This window comes from Corvus moneduloides, chromosome 7 (genome assembly GCF_009650955.1).
Source record: "Corvus moneduloides isolate bCorMon1 chromosome 7, bCorMon1.pri, whole genome shotgun sequence".
In the NCBI taxonomy this organism is placed as follows: Eukaryota; Metazoa; Chordata; class Aves; order Passeriformes; family Corvidae; genus Corvus; species Corvus moneduloides.
The window spans coordinates 2276638-2296952 of NC_045482.1; the positions used below are offsets into that span (position 1 = coordinate 2276638).

General features: G+C 41.6%; 1 protein-coding gene across 2 annotated transcripts in view; it reads right to left on the reverse strand.

Annotated features, from left to right (window-relative positions):
- UBE2F (ubiquitin conjugating enzyme E2 F (putative)) overlaps positions 1–20315 on the reverse strand; it is a 56393-nt gene that overhangs the window by 15824 nt on the left and 20254 nt on the right. The window contains exons 7-9 of one of the 2 annotated variants that reach the window (XM_032114460.1): positions 16588–16645; positions 7621–7653; positions 5477–5539 (exon numbers count right to left, since the gene is read on the reverse strand). In XM_032114460.1, coding sequence (XP_031970351.1) covers positions 5477–5539; positions 7621–7653; positions 16588–16645 — 154 coding nt within the window. The remainder of the gene's footprint in view (positions 1–5476; positions 5540–7620; positions 7654–16587; positions 16646–20315) is intronic. The other variant, XM_032114461.1, reaches the window with a different exon arrangement.

Consider the following 20315-nt stretch of genomic DNA (forward strand, 5'->3'; position numbering starts at 1 on the left):
TACTTTCATTACTTACTTGCTGACAACCTTCTCTTTCCATGGCTCACCTGTTCTCAGGAGGTATCTGGCCCAGGCACTGACACTTTGTCACGTCGGGGGTTTCATAGAATTCCACACTGGTTTGGGTTGGAAGCTGTCTTGGGTTGCAGTGTATTCTGTTGAAAACAGGTGGGGCAGTGTTTCCTTTCCTCCTCCCTCTGGACTATCTTTCCAATTAATGGCTCATCAATGCCCTCAGAGATAACTCCCTCCAGACTATCTTCTGTTGATGAGCCCACCAACACCTGGCCTCATGACTCATTACCCCATTGTGAGATGCTCCACCCAGAGGGAGGAACCAAGCATTCCATCGTGGATATAATCTGATATAACCACAGAAAACCCTTTCCACTGGATTCCTGGGGGACAGGAGCTACAGAGCCACCACTGGACCTTCCGAGGAAGAGCAGCCCCTTCCTACAGGATCACGGCTTCCACAGAACCATGGCACCTGCCCTGCTCACCGGGAGCCGCCAGCGCCCCTGCCGGCTGCGAGCGGAACTGCACCCGAGGGGAAAGGGCCCGACAGCCGAGAAGGCTGGCACTGGGTTTGTGTTTGCTGTTACTGCCAGAGTTATTGTTGTTTGTTTGACTGGTTATACACATATAGATAAATAATAGTGAAGAACTGTTATTCCTATTCATCATACCTTTGCCTGAAAGCCCCTTTATTTCAAAATTACAATAATTTGGAGGGAAAGGGGTTGCATTTTCCATTTCAAGGGAGGCTCCTGCCTTCCTTGACAGACACCTGTCTTTCAAACCAAGACAGAAGCTCATCCCATTCCACCCCCTGCCATGGGCAGGGACACCTTCCACTAGCCCAGGCTGCTCCAAGCTCCATCCAACCTGCCCTTGGGCACTTCCAGGAATGGGGCAGCCACAGCTGTTCTGGGCAATGCTTGAGAAATTAAGACTCTTCTATAAAAATTCTGAACTGTTTGGTGTTTAAGGACTCTAAAAAACTGCCCACAATTATGAAATGTTATAAAAACTCTTCAGTGAAATACATCCTCAGCAACTGTTCCTAATTATCGATGGAATTTCTAATGGAATTAGATCAGTGCTCTCTCACTAGTGAAGACAAGGCGACAGTCCTCAAGTAATTTTAGGAGAACATTAATCCCACAAGACTCATTAGAACAATCTCCAAAGACCAAAAGCAATTGCGAGGAGGGACTGAGTTTTTTAAGCCAAGTTTCCTAAAGAACTGAGGCTATGCAGGGCAATTACAATCCTAAGAGGAAACCTTAAGAGGCAGCTTCGGATTCCGTAACACCATGAACTTCATAAATCCATCTCCACAGAAATAATCCTGAAATACAAACCTTATTTTCTCTACCACCCAGAGAAACCTTTAATTAAAACAAAACAAAACAAAAAATTAAAAAAAGAATTGCAGAAGTCAATTCAGAGCCAAACTCCTCCACACAAACCTATGCAAAATAATTCAGCATTAAATGCTGCTTTCCAAGGAGGATGCAAATAAAATCAGGGCTCACTGAATTAAGTAAAAAAAGCTTGTGTTCGAAGTGGATCCTTGGCAACAACACGCTTATCCCCATTACATTTCTCAGTTCTGGCACTTCAGAGCTGCAGGTAAATATGATAAGCTGGATTTTCACATGGGGGAAGAAAAGCTCCCTGTCAAGTGCAATCCACCATAGTCTTTCACAAGGACACAGCACAAAGCACTGAATGCTGACAGATGGGTTCCTCTAAGATGGAAAGATTGTGCAGGAAAACAACGCAGGGAGATGTTACTCAGCTCTTCTCCTACTACGGAAACAAGTGCAGATCACATGGATGAAAAAGTAAATGACAAAAGTTTGCTTGAATTGCACCAAATACAGGGTAAAAATAGAAGTAAAATAGGACACAGCATTAGGGTTCTTGACACAGCAGGCCTGGGTGAGGAAGAAATCTAAAGAAAACTTGGAGCACCACTTCTACTTTAAGCCACACGAAGCATGCAATGAATCTTCTGTTGCATGTTGTACACATAGCTTTGAATTGTTTTTTGGCAGAAGTGAACACCACTAGGAAATGTAAGGGCTTTTAAGGATCCCGGCGAATCGCTATGTCCTGGGGCAGCATCCCAAACCACCCATGACAGATGGACATATGGAAAATATTTCCTTGATTTCAGCTAACAAATCCCAGACACAGCACCCACAGCACCTCTGCATGAGGAATACACAAGTCCTGAGGCACTAAGCTCACTTGGATTTCTATTGCCAAGTTCTATCCCTGTTGTTTCAGTGTTTGGCCCACCTGGCTGCCACAGAACAAATCAGTAAAGCTCTGTGTGTTTGCTGTATAAAAACCAGCAAATCCTACAATTTTTAGCACATCATTTCTACGTGAGTAGTCATTAAAACTTAAACACTTGCTCATTGCTTTAGAATCCATGGAATTTACCTGACTGAAAATTAATGGCTCTGGCCATGCACGTAACTACTGACAGACTAACTTCTGTGCTAAATGCAGAGCGGTCCAAGCTCATTAATTAGCAAGAGCTTCTTTAAATTCAGCAAGAAAACTCACAGCACTAAACTGCTGAGATTATATCAGTGTGAGAAGACTGAGTGTTGGGAAACTCCCTGCTTAGCTTACATAGAAAGACATCAATCATCTTTTTATTCTTATTTATTGAGCTCTACACTGAGAGAGGATGATTTCTTCAGTGACTGTGACTCAACTGCAGAGCAACGTGGGCACCACAGTGTCCAGCATTTGTGAAAACAGATGTTGAAGATTCTGCCCAAATTTGTTGTACAGCCTTCCGAAAAATTACCTGGCAAGGTGTGTGTGGGAGAACTGCAGAATGACTAAAGCTGCATAAACCATCATACTTATTTTAAAAAATAATTTGTAAAAGTGACTTGATGCTCACTGGCTGAAGGAAGCTGCAAAGGAACAAGATCAGTAACTGAGAGCTCCTTCCTGGAGCTAAAGGAGGTCCTGGAGGGCTGGAAGCTGAAGCTGCACTAACACACATCTCAGGTAAGACAGGTTAATAAAGCAATCAATTACAGAACTCGAGCTCTGAATTTTGTATCATTTTACATCCTAGAACAAGGCTGCTTTTCCAGAAGCTACAACGACGTGCTCAGTTATACACCACTGATTTAATGCAAAAAGGAGAGGTGCCTTACAGAGGAAGGGATCATAACTGTCCCTTCCAGCATGATCTAACAGAAACATTCCCAGCACAGCTGTTTCCCAAGAATCAGCAGTAAGGATTTGCTATATCTGATGTGACTTTTTCCAGCATCTGCAAGGCAGGAGTCATTTATGGTAACTGGGAACTGACCAAACCCCAGCCTCAGCTCTCAATAACCACAGGCAAGGCATGGATTAGCTGTTACCCTCTCAGGCAGCCAGGCTCAGCCTGGAATGTCAGCAAAGGAATGCCAGGATTTCAAATCTAAAGGGACATCAGTGAAATCCTGAGTCATCTCCCCTGGGAGAACCACAGGAGGCAACCCGAGGTCCAGTGGTTTGGCTGTCACACACCACACACTCCCACACTCCCAGGATTCCCCTGCAGGATCTGCTGGACACAGATGCTTGTGTACAGAACTATTTCTGTACGGATGCATTTGCACATCTGTTCATATAGATATTGTACATGCAAGCATATATTACATATACACTGTTTGCATAATTGTATTACACATGGAAACAAATCTCAGAGGAAAGAAAACTAATTGGCATTCCCATACTTAATCCTATTGGGCATTGCAAGTATTTCCTAAGAGCCAGGATGGGACCACAGCAGTCTGACTCCACAACAAAGTGTTTATATAAAATATGACATCTCTGCCAGAGGGAAGCAAAAAAAACAACTCAGGCTGCAACTGCAGCTTTTTCTCTTCCTTGCATTATTCATTCTCTCCACAAAGGCATCATTGGGTTTTTTTGATGTCACCACAAAACACGCTACAGAAAATCCAGCCCTACCTGGTGCTGTCGCTATCAATGAAACACCTACACTAAATTCAGATATGCTCAAAAATAAAAAAAATTAAAGTGGCATAATATGAATTTTACAGATGCTTTTGAGACTGCTAAGAGTTTAATAAATAAAAAATGTTTGTTCCAAAAAAATTGTAATTTAGAAGACTGTCAAAAAATCCACTCAACTTCCTTTTCACTTCTTCAAACAACTTCCATGCAATTAGTGTAGCAGTACCTATTTTTGAGTGCTCACCTCTGGTTTTGAGGGAGGTGTGTTTTTTAAATCAGGTAACAGTTTCCTTTCTGTGGATTCCTAAGATTCCCAATTTCTCAATGAGGCTGAGAGGTGCAGGATAACCATTTTAACCACCTGAGGCCAGGAATGGGGAGGAATGGGATGGGCTTTAAGGTCCCTTCCAACCCAAACCATTCTGTGATTCCATGATACAACAAAATCACAAAACCTCCTCTCTTCCAGGGGAGGTTTCTAGACAATGTTTTCCAGCTTAGCCTTATGTTCTCATCTCAGCCCTGCAAACACTGATGAATACCAGAATAGCTACAAAATCTCATAAATCAAAAAATAGCTAGAAAGATAACTTGCCACCCTGGTACTTCCTCTTGAAAAAATGAGATAAATTAGGTACACTGCCTGACTGTATTTTCAATGAACTCTTCAAATCAACACTCGCTTACCTGGAAGCTTTCTTCAATCTTAAAGGTTAACTTCAACAAAAGTGTCAGAAGAGTTTAATTAGAACAAGAGATCTTGAACATACTGAGTGTGAGTTCCATGTGCTTGAGGAATAAATCTGTGTAGTGTAACACAATGGAATTTTGGAGATGGATACAAAGGAGAAATTGGCACTTTTGTTCACAGGTGAGCAGTACATCTCATATATGCTGACCAGGCCACTAATCCAGACCGTGTTCTGCTTTGCCCAGTCCATAATACACACATGAAAATTAGGATCAGTAAAAAGAAAAGAGAAATTCCCATTCCTGTTCTTGAAACTTGCCCAGATTTCTCCTGGCTTCATAAATAGATGCAACATGGAAGAGGTCTGAATAAAAAAGCTGCCTTTGGACAGAGAAAGAGCGGATCTTTTCACATGTCTTCTAAGGTAAAGGTCACTCATATCACCATGCCAAACCAACTCACCACCAGCTTGCTGCACAGAACACGCACAGCTTCAGGGGAAATCTCAGACACAAGAAGGAGAAGATAATCTATTTTGGGGCTGTGACCACATTATGGTCCACAATCCCAGCATATGGTGACTAACACCACTGTGTGGAGTTTGCTTTCCCACAGAAAGCACTTTTTGTTTGAATAACTGGGTGCTGATACAATGAGTCACTTGACTGCCTCAAGCAGCAGCTCCACCACTCTAAAAGGACTGTCTGGGAACTGCTGAGTACAGAATGTGTATTTGTTTAGGAACAACGTGCCTTAAATAAACCACTGACTCACCTTGTCACGCAAATGATGCTCTGCAGCCTCAATATTCAAAGGATCGTCAAAATTCAAAAGATCCTAGAAAAGAGACAGAGAGAACATTGCAGGGCTCCCACTCACTGCATCACAAGGAGCCCAAAGCCCTTATGAACAAGATGATGGAACAAAGCAAACAGGGCAGCAAGAGTAGTGCTTAATCACTACCTTGGTGGTGTCCCTGCCAAAGGTAAATGCAAATGAGTTTGAAAATTGGAAACCAAATCACAGGACAATTATAAATGACAACTGCACCAAGGCACTTGAACCCTGCTGGTATGGGCCACATAGGGCCCCAAGCCACTTCTCCCTGTAAGCAAATGCATTTCCATTGGAAAACAGTTTTAAGCTAAATTTTGGAGGAACATTCAAACTTTCAAGAGGCACAATTCCTGCTGATTTTTGTTTGAGGGCAAAGTAAACCTTTAAAAAATACTTCTGCAAACACTGTGCTGATAAAGTATTAGTTTCCCTAATGCCACATCCATAGAAAAGCAATTTAATTCTCTCTGTGAAGAAGCTATGTAACCTGGAGCCTGACAGGGAAGTTTTAGTGCTCTGGGAAAAACAGTGCCTGGAGGAAAAGGAGTGCAAAGACCTCGAGAACGACAGACATGTGGGGTCAGGGAGCAGAAATAGTCACAACAAACCTCACGTCTCTCAGTTTAATCTCAAATATTAATTTTGGAAGGAGAAAGGGTCTAGGGTTAGAAACAATGGAGAAGAGGAATCATCACTAGAAATAACACTGAATCACAAGGCCCCCGTTCTGCCTGCAGCCCCGATCTAAGGTCAGCCTGTGTTAAGAGTAAAATACCACTGTACCACAATGTGAAAGGCTCCTGGCAGTCCCCGACTCATCCTCAAGCAGCAAACTCCATGTTTCACTCAAATCAGGACACCAGCCCACCTCATTTTCATTCACTTCCTTCAATAAAACCCCTCATGGGTCTGCCAGACCAGCATGATCCCAGTGCCAACTTTTCAAAGCCGAATTATTTTCAAGAAGCCGGGTGTGAGGGAAATCCAGGAGGGAAGCACAGCTCTTACCAGCCATGACAAATCCCCGTGGCCTCCTATGCATGACCACCCCTCTCTGCAGCTCTTTGCCCAATATTTTCATGTGCAGCTCTGCCCCTGAAAGCCCCCAGAGGATTTTGCTTCCTTCCAGTTACTTGGCATACACAGGGAGACTGACTGTGAAATGCAATTGACTTTTGTTGGAAAGGCAAATGCTCTCCAAACTTTTACATCAATTTACCAAAGAAGCTGTTGAAAAAACAAACCAAGCCTTTGGATGCCAGGAAATACAAGCCTCCTTCTACCCTGGAGTGGCAGGGGTGGCTCTCTCCAGAGAGAATGACAAATGTGGCCACCAAGTTAGTGCTGCTCTTTGCTTTCTCCTGACCCTTCTACCCAGCAGCAATGGCTGTGGAAAGGAATCCCTAAAAAAGGTAACCTTTGTAAAGACTTTGCCCCTCTCCACCTCTAGGGCAAAAGCAGCTGTTGCATCCTGCCTGCCTCTTGCAGCTTCCTGCCCTCTCCTCCATTTTCAAGGTGCTCCTGCAATGACAGGTTCCTTGCTCCCATCAACCTTAAAAAACGGAGAGGAAATGCGATCCCTGAATAAAATCGCGTAAGTTCTGTGACAAATCAGGTTTTATGCAAACTCTGTGGGTAGATACCAAGGCCCCTGAATAGGAATGTGAGTGTTCAAAACAGGAATGAGACTGCAGGGCAGTCATCAATTCCTAAATAGCATTCTTTTAAAGACTAACACCAACACAATTCCTTCTCAGAGCAGTATGAATTTTTATTTCCTGCAAATCAGCAGGAGTTTCATACTGTGTGGAAGATCCCAAATAACCTGTTATCAAAACATCCCCTAATATTTCTAACCAAAGTAAAATCCATGTATAAGAAGCTGTCATTTTAGACTGTCTGGATGAGTTCTACAAACAGAAGCACAAACTGATTTCAGACTCGTCTGACACCCACTGAAGCCAAAGGAAAATAAAGACCTAAACTTTTAGAGGCAACACACAGGGTTGGCATTAGGTGATGCTGAAACTAAACCAGGCAGGCAAAAGGAAAGTGGACATGCAAAATATTCCTTTACTTACAGTAAATAAAGAGTTTAACCCCCAGACAATATCCTGCAAAGGAAAAACACAGTTAGTTAGACATGCATTTCAGGAGTTTTGAACATGTTCACAAACTTTATTTTTCTATTAATCCATGAAATAACTGGAAAAAAAGAGTGATGTTTTACTAATTTAAATCAAAATGTTGAAAAAGCTTTCCCATTTTATGGCCACTAGGTCAGCAAAACCCAAATACTGCATATTCAAATAGAAGATCAGATCTTCCTGTGTGTACAGGAGCCTTATTGCTGTTGCTCCTCCATTCAAGGATAGCAGTGATACCACAGGATGCGCCACCAACTGAAAACTGCACTGCTTAGGATAAAGGATGGGTATAAAACTTAATTTAGCAATCTATTCTTAAAATTAAAAATACTTGAAACTGTCAAAATATCAGAGAAAAGAGAGTGAGGAGCAGTAGGAGTACAGAGGAATACTATTCTTACAAAAGCATATGTCTCAAGTCATTCCACGGCTGAAATGCACCTCTTACAATAAAGATAAAGCCTCAAAGTAAAAAACTTCCTATGCACAGCAAAGGACTTCAATAAATGAGTATATCTGAGCTTGCTTCCTGTTCTGGGCCCTGTGCTGAAAGTGTGGACCACAGAAATCCATATCCCTTAAGGACACTGTCCAATTATGCCCTAATGAACAAGACACGATGTCAGCATTATGCAGCCAACAGCCTCTGACGATCCAATTTCCCTTTGATCTTGCACAAAGAACCCACTCAGTTTATCTGCTTTTAAAACATGAATCTGTCCAGCAGGGCTGGCACTGTCAGCGTTTCCAGCCTCAGCACCTTCTCAAGTGTGGCAAAGGCAGCAACTTTCAAACGTGCTCATCACCTTCAGTGGCAGCACAGACACATAAACTGCACAAAGGAGATGACCCAGACACTTAATTACAGTTATCTGTAAATTTTAAGTCTCTAGTGTTGAGCAGTCATCCTCATTCCCAAACAATCACACTGCCAGTTCCCTGGCAAGCAGGAGAAAATGAACTGTTTCAAATAACGGATGGAAATCATTGTTTTACACTTTATTTAAGCTTCTGTGCTTGTTCAACTGCTGGCACAGAAGCCAGGCATAGCAGAGGTTAGCAGAGCATGGTATTAAGGAAACCTGCATGAATCCTAGGGATAAATTATTAGTACCATGCAGTGATGTGCCAAAGCCACAGATTAAAGGAAGATTTTAGTGACATGGAGAGCCTGGGGAGTAGCAAAAGGCAGGAAGGTCTCAATTTCCACTTGATTCTCCCACATCCAGCCATCAGAGGCTGCTCAGCAGCTCTGGGCAACCCCTCTGTCCCAGCAGATGATGCTCTGCCCCCAAAGGTCAGGAGCCCCTCCACTGCTGCCCCCCAAGGCTGTACTGCCCTTCAGAGAAGCAGAGTTGCAGGAAAAAATGACATTTTTCGAAGTTGCCTTCTACCTACAGCATGAGACAGCAGGCTGCAGCTGGAGAATGTGATGCAGAATCACAATACTGAGCATTAAAACCATCCTGAAAAGGTACAAGGTCACATGAGTACTCTGGGGTCCGGCCATTTCACAATCCTGAATGCCAAACCTGCATTCCCAGGGTTACAAACTGTCCACAGCTATTCAAGCACCAGCATGGCTAAAAAGGAACAAGCCAGGAGCAAGTCAGTCACTGAGTGCCTTCTGAAATGCTCAAGAGCTCAGCTTCTCCTTACACGGAGCAGTGCTGAACCCCCTGGTCTTCCAGAACCTCCCCACAGACAACGGCAGAGCTCTCTCCAGACAAAACTCCTGCTCCGATATCTCACACAAGTAAATGCTGCAGCCCAAAGAAGAGATGTGATGCCATATTTTCCCATTACATCATAAATTGCTCCCAAATTCTTATTTGCTGAACCCTGGTTTTAAGGCTTGACTCATCTGGGCTGGTTTTACAGAGTTCTATTAAAAAAAAAAAAGACACCAAACAAAAAACCCCAACAAAAACCTCTGTGAGGGCACAAGTTGTCAGAATGCTGTACATCTCCACTGCCATTCTAGACACCAAAAAGTATAACAGGATTATTATTATTACTGAATAATTTACCTGTGAAAGTCTTAATACCACTTTTGATGTTTCCATCTATTCAAGTTTTACGATTTGCTGGATTCATTTTATACCCTTGTATGGCTCCATAAAAAATAATGCTAAATTACTACCAGAGGGCAACACTTTTTGTAATGAGTTTGAGGCTAGCCTGGATTTAAATCTTGGATATTGAGAAAGGGAAGTGGGATGGAACAGATGAGCAAAAGTGAAGCAAGTATTTGGTATTTGAAAAACTCGACACCGTTGAACTGCAGAAATAACCACTTTGCATTACCGACTTCAGCAGAGCTGTTGGCTGCATGCAGATAAGCCCTGGCCTGGATGCTTGCTTTGGGTTTTTCTGAGGAACTAAAAGGATGTGCAAGCCACTAAAGATCTTGTCAGATTTAAAGCTCAAAAACTTCTGTTCTCCTTCAGTGTAATAAAGCATCAGGGTTGGCTTCAAATATCTTCTAATCTTGTGGCTTAAATACTCTGAAAACAAAGTTAAGCCTATGTACAGGAATTTTTAAAGGTTATCTTCACAGGCAGGAGCAGGGCAGGTGGCAACCTAAAATGTTAATAGTGCACACCTTGATGGTGCTGCACTTCAGTGAGAACTCACTTGTACAAGATCAGACATTTACACCTGACAAGGCTGTTCCCTTTACAAAGCTGCTTTTTATCCAATTTCTTCTCTGTGCTAAACATCAAAGTTACAGAGGACACGGGCAGCACTGCTGAGGGGCAGCCACAGTGCAAAGCAAAGAGCCCCTACTTTTGTACCAAACCTGTCTTTCATAGCTGCCCAGGCTGGACCTGCAGCCAGGGCTGCCCAATTCCTTGAGCTGCTTTATCTGGCTCCTGCTCCAGCTGTGCCCAGGCTGCTCCCTCTGTGGTATCCCAGAGGTTTCCCATCAGCTGAGATGTCACCTGTGGGTCAGATGCCTTTGGGAGTCGAAGGCAGGTCTTGGATATGCATGTGGGTTTAATTCACAGCTATTCTGTTAGTTCACAGGAGGCAATGATGGTACTGGAAATCAAGAGCTGGGGTTCCCACGCACAGCAGTACCTGGCAAAATCCTCACTGGGTATGGGGAACAGGGGAAAACGAGGGAAGCACACTCTGCTCCATGGCACTGTCACCATTCCGGGCTTGAGCATGAGGAAGTCAACACAAGCAAGTCAGAAGATCAACAGACTGTTGTAAACAACTCCTTTATAATCTCCCCTTTTCATTCTGAACTACTTTTGTGCTGCATCTGAGTGAAAAGTTATACTAAACCCCTGCCCACAGATTTATTTACAGTGTGCCAAATGAGGAGAAAAACCTGCTGCTGCAGCAGTGTTTGAAGTTCAAGAGCAGTGACACAAAATCCTCAACGCAGCCTCTCCGGAGGCCAGGGAGTCTCAAAGCTTTGCATTTGTAGGAGGTTCTAACTCAAGTCACTGACCTTGCCCAGTGACAGTTCTCACAGCCACTTCACAAAAGCAAAGCCACTGAGACCATGTCAACAGACAAGGGCTTCAGAAAGACAACCACAAGCACTTTCTGAAGAGAGAGCAAACACGGAAATTGCAAATTAAGATTTTCCTTTAACAGGCAAAGTATATTTAACACATTCATTTAAGAAGAGAGCAAACCAGACAAAAGCACCTTACAAACTTCCAATCAAAGAAATTCCTTTAAGAGATCCAAAGAGCATTTCTGAGTTAAACAGACTGACTAAATCAAAGCTCATTCCTAAATCATTTTTTATAAACAGTTTAACCCAGTCAGATGAACAAAAGGAGCAACAGTTATTTATACAAGGACCTGTCTGAAGCAATTTTTTGGGTTTGTTTGAAAAAGGGCTTGAAATGCCACTCCAAAGCTCAGCTTGCTCTAAGCCAGGCCATGCATGGCCATCTCCTGGGGCAGCGCTCTGCTGTCTTGTCTGCCTATGCACCACCTCAAGGTGGTTTTCCTCCTCCATTCACCTTCTTCCACCATCTCTTAAAAACAAGCCCATCTTCTTCCTCTCTTCGCTGCAGCCTAAAAAACCAAGCACACTTCATCCCACCCCACCACATTTATCACTGGTCCTGGGGATCAAACAAAAAAAATGTTTTCCTTCCAGAGACGTAGGCACTTTTTAGCTTATGAAAAACTTTTTCCCTCCTAAACTGTCTTCTCCCAAATAAAATCACCTTTTATTTCCCTCTCCTGTTCTTCTCTAATCTTGCAAAATTGAAAAACACTGTTTCCACCTAGAATAAGGTGATTAAGTGAATGTCACCTTTCTTTAGTCACCCACAAAGGCCACCTCAATTGTCATGTGCCTGCACCCCTGCCCACACTTCCCACCCAAACACAACAGCAGCTTCCTACAGGACTTTGGGTAACTGAAAAGGCATAAACTGCTCCAGTTAGCAAACACAAAACAAGGAGGAAGGCTGCAAAACCATTTCTTTTGTACTTAAATAGAGGAGGGGGAAGAAAACAGGACCAATTCCAGCCCGTTGCTCTCCCAGACCAAGCCAGCTGTGAACTGCCAAGTATGCAGGAGCACTCCTCTCAAATCCCTCACTTTTGTCACTGACTCCTTGACATTTGTCCCCGCGGTTACTGCAGGGCAAGTGGACAATCCTGTATAAATTTTTCCCTGGGGGATTCTCTGATAGCTTCTTAATGAACTGCATGTCCGTGATAGGAACACTACACCCTCTGGAGACCAGCCTGCCCAGTGGATTAAAGCTGACACAAATTGCATATTCAGAAATCAACAATTTGGGGAGAACAAGCATGGTTTAATTACACTTACTGAGGTATCACAGCTCTCCTGACTCACATGCTCATAAATAACAACTACTGCACCTAAACCAAAGATTTGGCTTTGTCAGGGCACATTCAAGAGAGAAAATGAAAATTTTGCAAATCTTTATGAAGCAAAAGCTATTAGAAGACACTGAGCTGTATATTTCCACCAGCCTGGGCAGGTATGGAGGGGAAAGAAATAAATCACTTCTTACAAGACTGATAAAGCCAAGTTATAAAGTGAAAATATAGCACAATATAAACCTGGAGAAAAATTTCCTGAGGCTTATTTTAAGAAAAAACTGAATGTCAGATTTATGCAGAAGATTGTCTTCAGTGGTTTATAGCTTCTCTTTTCAAATACTGTGTCTGAAGCTTTTTTGTCTGGGGCTTATTCAATTTTTAGAGGTAGAGAAGGGAGATAAAAAGACCAACTCCAAAACAAGATTTGAATAAATCAACAGCTGTACAGTGTTACCATAACGCTGAAAAAACCAGCCTGAGCAACAAGAATTAATGTAACATAAAACTTAAAGGTTTCTTTTTTCCCTTCTGACAGTTATTTTATTGTCTGTTTAAAATACTCCTCCACACTAATTACAGATGATTTTGACAGCAGACCCTCTGTATTCCTTAGGATGATGGATGAAAGTTTTGTACTTTCAAAACTCCTCAGGCTGATGCTCAAACATTGAGGTAAACTGGGAAAATTAAGTCACGACCCTCTGATTTATTTCTCCAAGAGATTAGTTTGGCATTTGGATGATTTCAAATGAAGTCATTCCACTGCCTGAAGACAACAGCAGACGTAGAGAACCAAATGGGACAAAAAAATGTTGCCATTTAGTATTAAATCACTAATTAATTAAATAAGCAAGGCTCTTAAGGATCAACTCCAAGTAGCAATAGTTTACTGGAAATGAGTCTTAATTCCTTTTAGATCAGGTAATCTAATAGCCCAGACAGATACTTATTAACCTAGTATCTGGAGTTATGGGAGAGAAATTCCTGAAAAAACAGTGGTTTCCTATAGGTGGGCATGAAAAGCTGAATGCAGATCTGTAGTTTAAGACTACCTGGATGTTTTCCACTCCTGCTCCTGTCTCTCCTCACAGCACCAAGACGAAAATGACAAAACCCAGCACTTCAAACTATCTCGGTGAAAAACTGAAATGCACATACACCTGGTAAACATAGAAATCCTCCAGAAAACAGCCCAGCTACCTGAGACCAGCTGGATCTCTACCAGAACACAGCTACAAAAAGAAGAGAAAGGACAAATATTCCCTGTGAACATTCATCATACATTTTTACACACTGGTTTTAATGTTGATATGCTCAATCCTCCACAGAGCTGCCCAAATGTGCTTTGATTATTTTTAATGTTCATCAATCAGCCACTGATTTATGAGCCAATTTCCAGTTGTAGTTGGTTAGAGGTAACTGCAGAAGGAGCCTGACTTTTAGAACCAATCAGGCAATCAAAATACAGACCCACTTGTTTTTCAAATCAATCACCTGAGATGTTTTTAAAGCAAAATGAAAACAAGCGTTTAGGATAAAGCTGAGGAATATTAAGGAGGCCTAACTTAGCTAGGCAGGTGATAATCCTGGCAAATACGGTACAGGTTGAGGACTAACAGGAGCTACTAAAAAGTACTTCCGAGTTTGAAATTGAAATTACTGAAAGGTACAAAGCAGAGTAGCAGAGTAACAGCAGCAGTGTTAAGTCATATGAGGTATTTAAAAGCTGGTATTTCCAGTGACATAAATCTGAGAACAGAATGGAATTAAAGCCATCCATTTGCTTTCTACCGGGAAAACTTTCATTTTGACCATCACACCTAAAAACAGGAGAAATGCAAGTTCAGACACTCTGAGCAGGGCCCAAAGTAACTGCAGCAGTCTCCAGCTTTGGGAACAGGCTCTTTCAGAGAGGAAAGTATGCAATAAAATGATGCAGAACCTAAAAGAATGAAGACTAAAAGATAAATAAGCTCCTGTTGCTAACTAGTGTTTAGCTACAAAGGAGTAAAAGATGACAAAGATCAGCTAGAAAGCACTGCAGCACTGCTCACACAATCCACAGCCTGGAGAACAACTGCTACCAGAAATTATCTAAGGGTTTGGGATTCTGGAGTGTTTCTATGGATAGAAAAGGTGTGATTTAAAAACTGTATCTATAGACAGGTTGGAGGTTAATGTTTTAAACCTGTTTCAGGGTAAAAGCCCAACTCTCTTCAGAACTTGATTTTAAAAAAGCACCTAATGCAGGAATTCAGAAATAGCACATTCTTCAGTGCCTTCACTCACACACAGGCTGCTCTTCACAGTGGTCCATGGAAACGTGTTCCCAAGCACAAAGAAGGGAAAAAAGATAAAGCTCAACACTTGATAACCTGAGGAGAATTCAATCATGGATGAGATGTCCTCAAGTGCAAAAAAATGCTGGAAAACAAAACTACGTTAGGTCTTCTCCCCTTAAGAATCCTCCACACTGTTAAAAATACATTTTATCAGATATTTTTTACAGACAATTTAGCAGATTTTCAATTGTATTTCAGAAAGCTTCTTCATGTTTCTATCCATTTGATACAAAAAAAAAAAATTCAAAAGGTCACAGCAGTTTATTTGAGGATTTTTCACGTAAGAGCTCTGCTGCCACCACAAGGATTCAAAAATGAGACACAATCCAAAACTTCAGCCTTCTAAAGGGTTTAAGCACACAAGCTCCATGCATGCAGCTGCATTCAGCATGGTTTATGCATGGGCTTCTCATGTGTATTCTCTATTTGAAAGCCATTTGAATGGCTTTTCTAATGCCCTTGGAACAATTTTTGTGGCAGAGGACACGCCCACTCTCAATTTAATACTTTAGGAGTAGTTCACAGTGCTTTATTGGGCAGATTTGGGTACTGCTCCTCCAGAAAACCAGACTGACTTCATATTATTGACAAATGAAATATTGACTTTCAAGCCCAAAACAGGCCAAGACTGGATTACTATCCACAGTGCTCCTGTGCAAATTCTCAGTTCCCCCCGGGGTGATGAAAAGCTGTAAAAAGTGAGCTCACAACTGTGGTGCTTTAATGTCAAAAAACCAAACCAAACAAAAAAATCCAAGGAGGACATCTGAGTTGAATTTTTTCTTTTTAAAGTTACACTACTACTTCCTTTTCCTAAATCTTTCATTTCAACAATCACAGAAAAAGTTTCTGTGTTTTGGGTTTCTTGTCCACTTGTACTAAATTTTTAATGGCTGAAGCTTGAAATTTGTAGCCTAAAAACTTTCTCTGACTGAAAATACAGGGACAGGAACAGAACTAGTTAACTTAATTAATCAGAGCCTTGATTTAACCTGAGATGGAAACAGAAACACCAAGGGCAAAACAAAATCACACCAAGTGATGAACAAACAACAGGAAAAGATGAAGAAAATCCACAAAAACACCACACTCGTTCTACTTCCAGAAAGCCACATGCTCACCTCGGAAGAGATTTTACAGATGAAGAAAGTCACAGATCTCACTCATTGTGCCAAAAAGCAAACCAAGTATCAGATAAAGGTCATTTTCAATTTTGTTTTTGAAAGAGACAGACACCTGATGTGCACCCTTTATCCACCTAATGTTGTTAAAGCTCTGGAAGAAACAATTCTGGCAGCATTCCTGGGAACAGCAACAGGAAGATTAATTCCTGCTCAGTGCTCTGCACTGATTTGTCAGGAATATCAATCCCGTGGAAATTTCCAGGGTTATGGATTGCTGTTGGTCCTGCTCACAGGATGCTCTTGTGTTTGCTGCCTGGGTGAAAACCAGCACACCTTTCTGAGTGTGGGTTCTGAGTCACCTGCAGTCACACCAACCTACAAAGCCTGTTATCAGAGCAGGATTTGTGCAGCCACAAAAACCAAAACTACCAATTTCTACAGTCAGCACTGTACTTGTTCCACTACTGCCACCAACACTTGCTGAAAGACAAACACCTCAGCTGTTCTTAGAGCAAACCACATTAGCTGTTTCTTTCCAAGACCATGAAAGGATTTTTAAAGATGTATCTAGTTTGATGTACACATCCAAAAGGAAACAGTACCTTTAATGTTCTTGTTGGGGCCCAGCCAGTGCCATCAATTGAGTGTTCTCTCAATAAACTGGAAAAAAAAGACACACATATTATACAGAGCAACTTCTGGTTAAACTGCCTTTGTCAGAAACCTCAGAAAACATCAGAAAGCAATTGCATGATAAGATCTAATTCTTGCACTATTTATATCCAGGTAATGGAATTTTAAACCCCAGGAGTTGAGATGTCTGCCTAAATTTACCTTCTACACAGTGTCATTACAGAACTCCCCATCTGAGCTCAACCTTTGTCAAAACACCTGAATTATGTTCCTCCAGCAGAGCAAGTGTGACAGGAAACCCTTGTGACGGTCTCAACACTGAACCTTTTTTTTTGTCCCCTGATGCATTTTAGAACATGCTAATCTCTGGTGAAGAGACAGCCCTGCAGCATGATCCATCTCTCACCAAAACTGGCACAAACCAATCCAAAAAAGGGTATTTTGGGGAGAGATATCTAATTAGCAAAGTGAGGATCAGCATCCTCTATTCTGTGAAAGAACTTCAGCTTCCTACAGGCAAAGATAAGAAAGTGAAAGAGTTTTAGTCTGTCTGCTCAGGAGGAAAAACTTCCTTATAAAATGTAACTTGAATTTTAATATAAACACATATGAATATTAATATATAAAAGACAAAATTTCCTATATGCACACATCCACTATAGACATTTTATATGACCAGCATATTATGGTACATATTAAGTCCAGTGAAGCTGCTGACCTATTTGCAAGTTGAAATCATTGAGCTGTTTAGGCATTTCTGGACCTTTCAGATCCAAGCATCAGGAGTTATGAGAAGGAAATGTATTGGGGATCAGAGCACCATTGAGAAATAAGCTGAAGTCTTGCTCAGAAAAGCAATAATTTGAATGAAGAAGCCTAAAAAACTTCTTCAAACATCATTTCACAATCCCATCTTCCTCTGTAAGGAGTAATCTAAAACTGACAACTCACACAGCAAAGCACAGAAATTCACCAGCAGCAGCAGCTTCTGCTACTGAAATGACAGGGTTAAAGTGAAATAGTCAGAAACCATTAGGTTTTAGCAATTTCCAGGGTGACATGTATTAAGTAATTTTTAAATTATAGTAGATGACTAGACCATACAGGCTATGTAGTTATTTAATGAACATGACAAGCTTTTATCCAAGGAAATTCAATCCTTGTTCAGTGTGGACAGAGATCCTAGAACAGCATGATCACCCTGGACAAGCCCATTCCACCTTAACTGTGCTGCTAATCTCGTTTCTGTGCCTTTAAAAGGGTAAAATGTGCCATTACCACTTGTGCAGCATTAAAAATAACAACTTGTGGCTGCAGTTTGTGTCCATCTGACAAAAGTAAGAGCAGAATAAGCTTGCTTTTGGTCTGTTTCTTATCAAACTGTGTGGCAACACTTCCATTTGCCTCTCCATACACCTCACTGTGAAATTCCAAGTGAGTGGGAAGTGAACACACAAAATAAAATCATAAAAATATTCAGTGACAGAGCACCTGAGCATCAGCTAAGCCTCATGAACAGCCTTGCAGCTTCCCAAAAGCTCTCCTGGAACCTCTCCAGCTGGGGACACCACAGCCAGGACTTGAGACACTTGCACCTCTCACAGCACTCCGGCAGGAGAGCAGGGAAGACAGAAGTGTCCCTTGGCTTAATATTCCTCATTTGCTGATAGAATTTGTTTTTAGAGCAGCACCCTCTTTCTTCTACTGATTGGGAATGATCATTAAGCCCCTAATCAGAACCTCTGCCCAGATCTAAGGAGACCTCCCAGATTATTTCAAAACTCTCTATCTGGCAGACTTCAAAAGCACTGTTTTTGAACCTATAGTAACCAAACCAGCTACTGATGTGACCAGTCAGCTGCTCAGCTTTTATTTCAACAAATATCTTCTCATTCTCTGAGTAATTCCTGCATGGAAGAAAGCTTTGAGGAATTTCTTCTTGCTAAATACACACATCCTAAAGAGATCTTTCAAAAGCATCTACTCAAGTGGGAACTGCATGATTTCAGTAAGTGTAAAAACTTCTGAAACTCCAGCTGACCCAATCTGCAGCTTAAGTGACTAAAATTTACTGTAAGAGGAAGATCAGTCCTGGAGAAACTTCCATTTTTTCTATCTACATATGCAGTGGAGACAATATCCAGTATGGGCCAGACCTAATGAATATGAGTCATTAATAACATGGTCCAGAGTAACTGCAGATCATGCAGCACAGAGAAACACCACTTTCCCTGCCCAGAATTGTTACACTTGACCACAAGTTTAACCATTTAGAATGTTTTAATCCAGGGATGATTATCAAACCAACACATCCCACAGCGTAAGGTACACTGATGAAGATGCTTCTTCTGCTTTTAAAAATAACTGGAGCTATTTTAATGTAAAGACTCTTGTGTAAGTTGATTGCAGGTACTATATATAGAATGCATTCTCTAACAGGCATAAAGCAATTAAGTTATTTTAGTTTTTCCATCTAATGCCAGATATTTCCAAGGTTTGACGTGTTAAGGTATCTGACAATCCAAGCTGTTTCAGCACGGATGCTGCAAAAATGACTTCACTTCATTAGAATTATGATGCTCCAAACACAACTTTCATCTTTTATAATTAAAAACATTTAAAGAGATGAAAAAGTTGTGCCTGCCCCATCCCTGGAAGTGTCCAAGGCCAGGCTGGATGGGGCTTGGAGCAACTTGGTTTAGTGGAAGGTGTCCCTGCCCAAGGCAGGGGGTGGAACGGGATGAGCTTTAAGGTCCCTTCCAACCCAAACCACTCTGGGATTTTATGAATGTGAGGCTTTATTGAACCTCAGAAGATGCTGTGCTATAGCTGGAGCTTCAGCTTTGGTTTGGTGGCTGGTATTTGTTGTTCCCTGGTTCAGACAGCTCACTTGTTCATTCCTTTACCTGCACTCAGAGCATCTAAGCTTTCTTAAGGCTGATGAGCCTGACCTGCCCATGAAGAGCAATAAAAAACTTCATTTTCACCAGCACCTTCAACACAGCACTACAATGATTTTTCAATCTAGAGGAAAGATTCAGCTTCTCTTTAAGCAGTGATTTGCTACACACGGTGACAACCATGCTAGATTTTCAGAACAGCTTTCAATCTCACTTATGAGCTTTGCTTCTGCTTCATCTGCTTTTTCTTCTGTGTGCCACTAACTTGAAAAATGACAGGCAGGCTTCTCACTTCTGTTTCTGTTTGGTTTCTGGCCAATTTCACCATCAGGTGGCTCAGGATGAAATTGCAAAGTTTCACAAATTTGTTTTGAAGAGGAAACACTTACTATCAAGACAAACCACCCAGCAACAGAAGCCTCTCACTCTGGCAAAGCAAAGCTTTCAGGTTCCATATCTTGACTTATCTTGACTCCAATCCTGCTTTGTAGTAACTGGCACACGTGTCTTATCAGTGGATACTAAATATTATAATAAACAAATGGCAAACAAAGAATAATTACTGTCAAAGTTTAAGGAATGCTTTTTTCCTTCCTTTTTGAAATAGAAAGGATTTTCAAGCAATTAACACACATGGGTATTAAATGGTAAAGACTCAAAGCCCCCCTCAGGGCCTGAGGACGATTCAGTTATGAGGGAGGGAAGAAAAAAACCCAACTACATTTTGTTTAGTTTGGAGTTTACATTTTTACCCCAAGTAGAACAAAATATTAAATCTGAACCTGAAAAGCCAGGCT